Source organism: Petromyzon marinus, unplaced genomic scaffold (assembly GCF_048934315.1).
Source record: "Petromyzon marinus isolate PM22_M1 ecotype Great Lakes invasive population unplaced genomic scaffold, UKy_Petmar_22M1.pri1.0 PM_Scaffold_34, whole genome shotgun sequence".
Taxonomy (NCBI): domain Eukaryota; kingdom Metazoa; phylum Chordata; class Hyperoartia; order Petromyzontiformes; family Petromyzontidae; genus Petromyzon; species Petromyzon marinus.
In genome coordinates, this window is record NW_027423324.1 from 537213 (window position 1) to 548014 (window position 10802).

At 45.8% G+C, this 10802-nt stretch overlaps 1 protein-coding gene across 3 annotated transcripts in view; it reads right to left on the reverse strand.

Annotated features, from left to right (window-relative positions):
* The window catches only part of LOC142923225 (tripartite motif-containing protein 14-like), a 28099-nt gene extending 17530 nt beyond the window's left edge, over positions 1–10569 (reverse strand). Inside the window, exons 1-3 of one of the 3 annotated variants that reach the window (XM_076064162.1) lie at positions 10452–10569; positions 5963–6266; positions 288–510 (exon numbers count right to left, since the gene is read on the reverse strand). In XM_076064162.1, the coding sequence (XP_075920277.1) occupies positions 288–510; positions 5963–6219 (480 nt within the window). In that variant the 5' untranslated portion in view covers positions 6220–6266; positions 10452–10569. Of the gene's footprint in view, positions 1–287; positions 511–5962; positions 8167–10275; positions 10384–10451 lie in introns of those variants that run through there. The other 2 variants (XM_076064163.1, XM_076064161.1) reach the window with 2 other exon arrangements.
* Between the last annotated feature and the right edge of the window lie 233 nt (positions 10570–10802).

Consider the following 10802-nt stretch of genomic DNA (forward strand, 5'->3'; position numbering starts at 1 on the left):
ATATTTTTTTTGTGGATTAGTGATAATTGAAGGTGGAGGGGTTACCAGCCCCTCGCACCTGTCTAGAGCACACTTTGGATGCTGTGGTGGCTACAAACGCGATGAGGGGAATGGCCAATGTAAATTCGCCCTCCCTACATGGCACTGCTCACCATAGCTTTACCGTCCGGCACCAACATCACCACCACTACCACCATCACCATCGCTACCACCACCATCACCACAACCACCATCATCACCACAACCACCACCATCACCACGCGGTCGCCGCGCTCAGAGCACCTCACCTTTGCCTGCCGACCAACCTCCTCTGCTGACATTAGCTTGTGGCCCCGGTGCGCACCGCTCGTGACGCAGTCAGTGCACACAAACGCACCGTGCTCCCGGCAGAACATGGCGAGTGCCTTGCCATGCTGAGCACAGAGGTCCAGATTCAGGAGCCTCACTCGTGCCAAGCTCGGGTTGAGCTCCTTCAGCGGCCGTTCCCCTTCCGTGCTGAGACTTGAGAACCTATGGGTAAAAACCGTCTTCACTGAGCGACCGTGAATAGTGGCCGGTTCTCCCGTAGCTCACTTGTCCACATTGGGGCACCACGGTGGCAAGATGTTAACTACCTTGGCTGGTGCACAGGAGGTCGTGGGTTCGATCCCGACCCCGATATCTGCTATACATTTAGAGTATGGGTGTTCATTCTCCCTGTGATCTTATGGATGTTTCCCTTGTTGTCAAGTTTTTTCCTCTGCATTTATAATAAACACTGGGGCACCACGGTGCTGAGATGTTTAGTACCTCGCCTGGTATGCAGGAGGTCGTGTTCGATCCCATACCCTGACAATGGCTGCTTCTGTATATTTGGAGTCTGCCTCCCTCTCCCATGGTGATTTCATGGATTTTTCTCCGGGTCCTCCATTTTTCCCACTCCACGTTTAGAATCATGCGCTTAGAGTATTTGACTTGTGTTATGAATTTCCACGTGATGATAAGCCAATTGGTTGAGCATTCATGTGTTATAGACAGGTCACTTCTGAAAAAGAGCTATATAACTCAGTGGGCCTTATCTGGTAAAATGTAAAAGAGTTTAGTTTAGTATTGTACTGTCACGAAACATGAGTAGGGACTCGCAAGACAAAAGACAGTTTCACGTTTCAAGTATATTTTGTTTAACCAGGTGACAACTCCAGAGACCGGGACCTTTATTGAGTTTAGTTTGTTGTCCTTCCCCCGTCACCTCCAATTAGCATGGTTGGCTATGTATGGTATGAAAGAGGTTCAACATACATACATGGTATGTTGTAAATGTTGTGGAATTACTGTCCAACACACCGGTGTTCTGAACTAGTAACGAATTGGCATGTTTTGTTTACGTGACAAACCTTACTAATTGGCTGTTTTGGGTGGTGGCAGGTTTAATGACACATTTATATTTACGTGATCTAACCCAAAAAAACCTCGGTTATGGTATACAGCATGTTGTGGGTTGTGTACTCGCTCTGTTTCTGCACAGCAGCGTCTTAAGATGCGGTTGCAGCATGCCTGCTCTGTAAATCCACAACGTGTTATACAATCACGAACAATGTCACAAGACTACCTCTGTAGCTTGATGCCTTTTGTAATTATTTATCATTATGATCCATGGGCTGATAGCCCCCATAGTAGGTGGCCACTGCAAATTGTCATTAGTTTCCACTTTTCTCTGTCTTCTAGTGCCAATATGATTCAAGTAGTACCATATCTTTCTAGCACCAATCTCTTATAACGTCGTCAAGCCATTCTCTGTTTTGGTCCTTCACTCTTTCCAGTTCCTTTCATTTTTTCTCAAACAACAACACCACACTTAAAACATTCTGTTGTGTCCAAATAGTGTCAGTTTCCTTCCCATCAATGCCTGCATCATTAGGTTGTCTCTCTTCTTTGGTGCAACCGTTTTCTTACTTTTACCTTGATCACTCTTTATTATTACTCTGTTCGTATTTATAAGGCGCAGCAGACCCAAAAATAGGGCTTCAGAGTGCCATACAGAGAGAGAGAGAAAATAACTATTTCTAATTAACATATCATAGGAAATAATGTTGTTTAATTTTAACTCTTATTCTGAAATGTTGTCAGTTTTAATGTAAGGTGAGTAACACGAACAAACAGACTCATAGAGATACATCGAGATTCAGAGCCACAGAGATACATACTCATAGAGATACGTAGTGATACGTATAGATTCGTAGAGATCAAGATATTTCGATACTCATAAACATACACAGAAACTCACAGGGATACATAGAGATGTTTAGAGATACATAGAGACTCATAGAGTAAATACATAAATATGTCGTTAAACCCGTCACCACCCGACACAGCCAATTAGTAAGGTTTCTCAATTAAAAATATCATGCCAATTTGTTACTAATACAGCACACCGGTGTGTTGGAGAGCAAAACCACAACATTGACAATCTGAGTACTCAACTTGTAAATGCTGTGTCCTGTACTAGTAACGAATTGGCATGTTCTGTCTACGTGACAAACCTTACTAAATTGGCTGTGTCAGGTGGTGGCGGGTTTAACGACACATTTATATATTTATGTGATCTAACCCAAAAAACATGTATTATGGAGGATATTGGGCGCGAAAGCCTACGTGTTAAACAGACTCATAGAGATGAGATACATATAGACTCATAGACATATAGACTCATTAGGGACACATAGGAGATTTATAGAGATACAGAGACTAAGAGATACAGAGACTAAAAGCGATATAAAGGTGGAGAAGATGGCAATCTTTCCATGGTCTGCACTGTTACGTGCTTGTCACAAACTAATGTTATCATCCCAGCGATTGAATGCCAAAATGGCCCTCCTGATCAGGATTACAACACCAAAGATACTTTTCATGGCCAAACTTACCGCAGAATAGGGCCGTCACTACGTGTTTGCCATCTAAACGTAGAGGCACCTATCAAGGCCCAAGTGCGACTTGCTGGGACGTTTCCTCATAATCCAGATGGTTCGACACGCTCCTGCTCCAATAATTTCCTGTACAGCTGACGACGAGAGCCAGCTACCACCATCCTAAGCAGGGACTACCAACGTCACGTGAAATTCCATTTCAAGGACCTCACCACAATGAATGCAGAAAACAACATACTGACAGCCATCATCATCGTCAAAATCAATTATGTATCTGTGATAAATGTATATAAACCTCCAAGAACCACATGGAGCCCAAACATGCTGCCTGCTGTGACCAATCCCGCGGTTTTCGCCGGTGAATAGGTCATCGACTGGGCAGCAACTAGTTACCTGTTCATTCTGTTTGACGCTAAAGATGAAGGCACCATCCATTCCGCACGATGGAGGAAGAATTCAAACCTTTACCTGTGCTTTGTGTCGTGTTCAAGTTCGGGTGAACTGCCGTGTGCTTCCAGAATGGTTCTGGACAATTCCCGAACAGTTAGCACAGGCCAGGCTCGGTGCATATCAGGGTCAAAATTCTGATGATCACGTCCATCCCTGTGCCATGATGCAACTTAAGAAAGTGCAACTGGGAACCTTTTATTGAAGCCATCGTGTGCACTGTCTAACAGAATCCACCAAAGTCAGAAAACTATGAACGTTTCACCAAGATTGTCCTCAAGCAGCCCGCTCACAAATTCCATGGAGTTACTGGGCAGAATACACTCCATGCTGGAAAGGAAAACGCGAGTTCCTGCTCCAGAAATACAGTCAGGAAGCCCAGAGTGTGGAAAAGCTCTCCTGGACTCCCTAAATGAATCCAGGAGCCAAAGGTGGACAGAAGCGATGCAGTCATTAGATTTCAAGCCATAAAGCCTGGTGCCTCCTGAGATACCAAGGAGCGGCACCACCACCGAGAAACAAGACCGCCAATGTACCCATCAATGCCATCGCCACACAGATGCTATTGAATGGAAAGATCTCTACAGATCGGCAAACAAGACAGCGAGTGAAATGAAAACTCCACCAATTAATAGCGGAATGTGCACCGACAACAGCCTTGTTATCCCCCTTCAATGAAGAAGAGGTCATTGATGCCATGAAAGCCACCAGATCAGGAAAGGCCACAGGATTAAATGGGATTTATCCAGAGTTCCTTAAACACCTTGGCCAAAAAGGATGCCACTGGCTGGCCAGATTGTTTTCAGACATTATGTCCTTAGGCAAGTTCCCCAAAAATGGCGACAAATGAAGGTCATTGCCATTCTGGAAATCAACCGCAAACCCAAATAAGTTCTGCCCCATATATCTGCTTTTTACAGTGTACAGACTTCTATAGAGGATGCTACTGACCTGTATGTCACCGATCTTCGAGGAAACTATACCAACTGAACAGGCTGGCTTCAGCCCTGGCCACAGCATTTGCTATCAAGTGTTGTAACTCACCACACACATTAAAGCTGGCTACAAGTGCAAAAACATCACAGGGGCCGATTTCATCGACCAATCACTGGCCTATGACACAGTATGGTGGGAAGGCCTCATGCTAAAGCTGTCTAAGGTCATCAGATCCCAGCAAACCCTCAGACTTCTATCATCGCTACTGTCCAACCGGCCATACCGTGTCCACCTAGAGAACACTGTCAGCAGAGCCCACTTCCTCAGTAACGGGCTCCCACAAGGATCAGTGCTTGCTGTGGCACTTTTAACATATAGATATAAGTGACCTCCCTGTCACCGTCGGCCGGAAATTTGGCTACGCCGATTACCTAGCACTTGCCGTCCAAAGAACGACTCAAAATTGAGGTGCAAAATGACCTGTGCGAAGACCTCAAGAAACTTGAAACGTACTTCAAGTACTGGAGGCTCCGCCCAAACCCAAGGAAAACTGTTGTAACGTTATTCCACCTGAACAATGCAAGCGCCGACCAGAAACTGGCCGTCACTTTCTGTGGCGAAGAGGTCCAGCACGACAAGTACATCAAATACCTCGGTGTAACTCTTGCCAGCAGCCTCACCTTCCACAAAACCTGCAGAATACTGCTGTAAAAACAAAATTGCGAGTTAATCTCGTTCATAAACTGGCCGGAACAACATGAGGAGCAAATTGCAACAACCCTCCGGACGGCCCCCACAGCACTAGTCTTCTCTGCGGCAGGATATTGTGCCTGAGCCTGGAACAAAAGCGTGCACACAAAGGTGGTGGACACAAAGGTAAATGCATCCATGAGGATCATTTCAGGGATGCTAAAGAGCACACCATTGCAGTGGCTTTCGGTCCTCGCAAATATCGATCCTACGCAGCTCTGTCGCGATGCTGCATCTGTGACGGAGTACTGCAAGGCCATCGTAAATCCAAACCTCCCAATAAACAAAGACATCTCCATGACCCCACCACACAGGCTCAAATCCAGAAAACTTTTCTGGCAATATGCAAGGAACATACATGATGATGACAAGACCACCAAAGCACGATGAGAGGAAACCTGGACAAACACCAAAATCTTGCAGAAACCCATCATCAGCGACCCTGAAATCCTCCAAACAGGATCTCATCTACCGAAGAAGATCTGGTCCTCCTTGAATCAGATCCGGACACTCCGTGGAAGATGTGGACACTTGTGACTGTGGTGCAAGATCTCAGATCGTGCAACATATCAGATCATTCAATGGCGATCTGAAACAAATACATGCGGCTACTCCTGGAGAAGTCGAATCAATATCAAATCTCGAAATCAATTTGTTATCTGTTGCTGTCCCCAAAAATGCCATACAAAAGAATAACAAAGGGATACATAGACTCATAGAGCTATATTGCGACTAATAGAGATACATATAGACACATGGGAGACTCACAGAGTTACATAGAGTCACATAAAGATAGACAGAGACTGGGTGAAAAGTGGGCTAAATTTTTCCCAATCCGAGCCAGCTGGCTCAACAAATGTAATTCACTAAACCAATGGACTAACCGACCAACTAACCAACTAACTATCTTTTCCCGGGAACAGAACCTGTCCACGATGCTGGCCAGCTTGAAGTTTTTCTCGAGCTGCTTCCGCATCTCCTCCTTGGAGCCAAAGGGCAAGACCCTGCGGCACTCTGGGCAGGCGCAGGCACCGTCGCGCCACACGCTCACGATGCACTCTCTGCAGAAGGTGTGTGGGCAGCCCAGCAGCACGGGGTCGACGTAGAGGTGCAGGCAGATGGAGCAAGTCAGCTCCTCCTCCAGGCCCCGGTCCCGGACACCTGCTGCTGCCGCCGCTGCCATGCTGAGTGGAGCCGATCCGGTCTGCTGTCCCTCTGCTCCAGCAAATCCTAACGAGGTGGGACAGGTGGTCGAAATAGACAACAACAACAAAATCATAAAGTTTGGAGACAATTTTGAGTAGGTGTATCTCTGCGTTGTGTTCTGTCCTCCGGAAAAGTGGGGCGACTTGACAACAGCTGAGCACGAGGGTGTTTGCGGAATGGCTGAACTTTAGATCAAACTTGTTCTTCCGAAGGGCAATTGCGTATCTGCAATAGCGACATCCAAAACGTGTCGAGCATCGCGCTCAATAATCGTGCTCTGTGCAAGACTCACCTGGTCAGACTCGTCTACCCTGTATCTGCTTCTTTATATATTTCATTTCCCGTTTAAAAATTATTTCAACTAAACTATATTTTTTCGTTATTTCAACAGGTAAGGCTCACCGAGCTATGTAGTTATTTTTTAGAAGCAACCAGGCCACAAATTATAGCTCAAAGAAGTAGCTTATCATCACGTCCAAATTTACAGTGATCAAAATGCCTAGGGATTCATAGAGACGCACAGATATGCAATGAGAACCATACAGGTTTATATGCATGTTTATTAAACTTATTTCACACCGTAAATAACCAACCATGCTACATGGAGGTGCGGGGAAATCTGCACTGGTGCCTGCTTGAGGGCGAGATTAGCAAGTAAAACAAAGACTGATTAATTGATCGATGTCACCGTGGAACAGGGCCAGGTTATGAAAATGCTGGGGCCCTAAGCTACGTCGAGCTTAAGAGGCCCCATCATATCGGAATTAAAATACAGTAAACAGATACCCATAGAGACACCAGAGAGATGCATAGAAATACAGAGATACATATAGACTAATCTATGTTAATTTTACCAGGTAAGGTCCACTGAGCTGTGTAGATCTTTTTCAGAAGCGACCTGGCCACCACAAATTATAGCTCAACGAAGTGGCTCATTATCATCACCATTATGTGGAGATTTAAAGCTGCAGCCAAATACTCTAAACGTATCACGTTGATTCTGAAGGGGAGGGAACAACCGGAGAACCAGGAGAAAAATCCACGCAGTGACAACCACGGGGAGAGACAAAAATTACAAATAAACAGCAGCAGGCATCGTCAGGGTCGGGATGGAACCCACGACCTCCTGTACCCCGGGCGAGGTAGCTAACATCTACGTAGCTACCGTGAAGTGGAGATACGCAGAGCCCCAAGCATGGGCGATTTATGACAATGCTGGGGCCCTAAGATATTTCTATTTTTCAACGGGCTATGTAAAAAAAAGTAGAACGTGTGTACGATTGTAAGTTTTGTTCATGCTTAAGAGGGCCCCCGTCGTTAATGAATGCCAGGCTGACTTAGCTGTAGCTCACTTAGCCGAGGCCGAAATCTGACCCTGCCACAGAACGAAGAAGCCGTCAAAGCCACCACCCCCCTCAAGGCCACGTAATTGTTGGCCAGGTTATGATTCCTTGGGGTTTACTGGTTAACGCGACCAATCGGGTTGGCGCCGCTGTTATAGACAATATGAGGATCTGTATTTATCAACTGAAGGAGTAATCCGGATGGAGCTATGAAGCTCTTTGTTTCAGATGTCCAGTAAAGAGTTATGGATCAGAGAATTAAATCGACAACACTACAAAACTACAATACACACTGAATATATACTGTTAGTATACCACACTCAGTCAGTACACACACAGAGAGTAAACCACACAGTATACACCGAGTACACACACAGTACACAAACGCAGATTACACCACACAGTATACAGTGTACTTACAGTCAGTTCACACACAATAATAAACCAGTCTACACAGTGTAAACACAGTCAATGCACACAGAGTACACCACACAGTATGCAGTGTGCACACATTAGTCCACACACACAATACACCACACAGTATACACAAAGTACACTCAGCCAGCACATACACAGAGTACACCACGCTGTATACACAGTGTACACATTGTCAGTACACACACAGTATATACAGTGTAAACACAGTATATATACACTCATACAGTCCACCATGTAACATAAATAGTGTACAGTCAGTACACACAGATTACACAACCCAGTATAGACAGTGTACACACAAACACAGCACACCACACAGTATAAACAGTGTACACACAAACACAGCACACCACCCAGTATAAACAGTGTACACACAAACACAGCACACCACACAGTATAAACAGTGTACACACAAACACAGCACACCACACAGTATAAACAGTGTACACATAGTATGCACACAATGCAGAGACAGACTACACCACACAGTATACACAGTGTACACACAGTACACACAGTGTACACACAGTCTACACAGACTACACCACACAGTATACCCAGTGTACACACTGTACACACAGACTACACCACACAGTACACACAGACTACACCACACAGTATACACTGTACACACAGACTACACCACACAGTACAGACTACACCACACAGTATACACAGTGTACACACAGACTACACCATACAGTACACACAGACTACACCACACAGTATACACAGTGTACACACAGACTACACCACACAGTACACACAGAGTACACTACACAGTGTACACACAGACTACACCACACAGTACACACAGTGTACACAGACTACACCACAGTATACAGTGTACACACAGACTACACCACACAGTACACACAGACTACACCACACAGTATACACAGTGTACACACAGACTACACCACACAGTACACACAGTGTACACAGACTACACCACAGTATACAGTGTACACACAGACTACACCACACAGTACACACAGACTACATCACACAGTATACACAGTGTACACACAGTGTACACACAGACTACACCACACAGTATACACAGTGTACACACAGTACACACACAGACTACACCACACAGTATACACAGTGTACACACAGTACACACAGACTACACCACACAGTACACACAGACTACACCACACAGTATACAGTGTACACACAGTACATACAGACTACACCACACAGTATACATAGTGTACACAGTATACACAGTGTACACACAGACTACACAAGACTACACCACACAGTATACACAGTGTACACACAGACTACACCACACAGTACACAGACTACACCACACAGTATACACAGTGTACACACAGTACACACAGACTACACCACACAGTATACACAGTGTACACAGTATACACAGTGTACACACAGACTACACCACACAGTACACACAGTGTACACAGACTACACCACAGTATACAGTGTACACACAGACTACACCACACAGTACACACAGACTACATCACACAGTATACACAGTGTAAACACAGTGTACACACAGACTACACCACACAGTATACACAGTGTACACACAGTACACACACAGACTACACCACACAGTATACACAGTGTACACACAGTACACACAGACTACACCACACAGTACACACAGACTACACCACACAGTATACAGTGTACACACAGTACATACAGACTACACCACACAGTATACATAGTGTACACAGTATATACAGTGTACACACAGACTACACAAGACTACACCACACAGTATACACAGTGTACACACAGACTACACCACACAGTACACAGACTACACCACACAGTATACACAGTGTACACACAGTACACACAGACTACACCACACAGTATACACACAGTATACACAGACTACACAGAGTGTGTACGGTACACACAGAGTACAGTACACATACACACAGAGTACAGTACACAGAGTACAGTACACATACACAGAGTACAGTACACAGAGTACAGTACACATACACACAGAGTACAGTACACAGAGTACAGTACACATACACACAGAGTACAGTACATACACACAGAGTACAGTACATACACACAGAGTACAGTACACATATACACAGAGTACAGTACACCAACAGAGTACAGTACACCCACAGAGTACAGTACACCCACGGAGTACAGTACACCCACAGAGTACAGTACACCCACAGAGTACAGTACACCCACAGAGTACAGTACACCCACAGAGTACACCACTCATGCAGTCCCACCTCAGCACGATCCTCGCAGTCAGGACGGTGCTGAAACGTTCAACTATTTAGGCTGTCAACTAAAACACAACCGTGGGCCCGTGGGCCCGTGTCTGGGCATCTACACTATGATCATCATCATCATCATGGAATCGTCGTCCCATGTCCGTGCACCGAAGAGGGAGAACGCCACCCACCTGAGTCCCCTGCTCGCTACGCGCGGTCTCTCAGAACTCTGCTCTGGGGAGTCAACTTCCTTAGAGGTGGCGGAATCATTTTACCTCAACAACTCCACTCCCACCTCTACACCCTACCCCACCTCCAGTCCCACCTCTACACCCTACCCCACCTCCATTCCCACCTCTACACCCTACCCCACGTCCACTCCCACCTTTACACCCTACCCCACCTCCACTCCCACCTCTACACCCTACCCCACCTCCACTCCCACCTCTACACCCTACCCCACCTCCACTCCCACCTCTACACCCTACCCCACCTCCACTCCCACCTCTACACCCTACCCCACCTCCACTCCCCACCTCTAC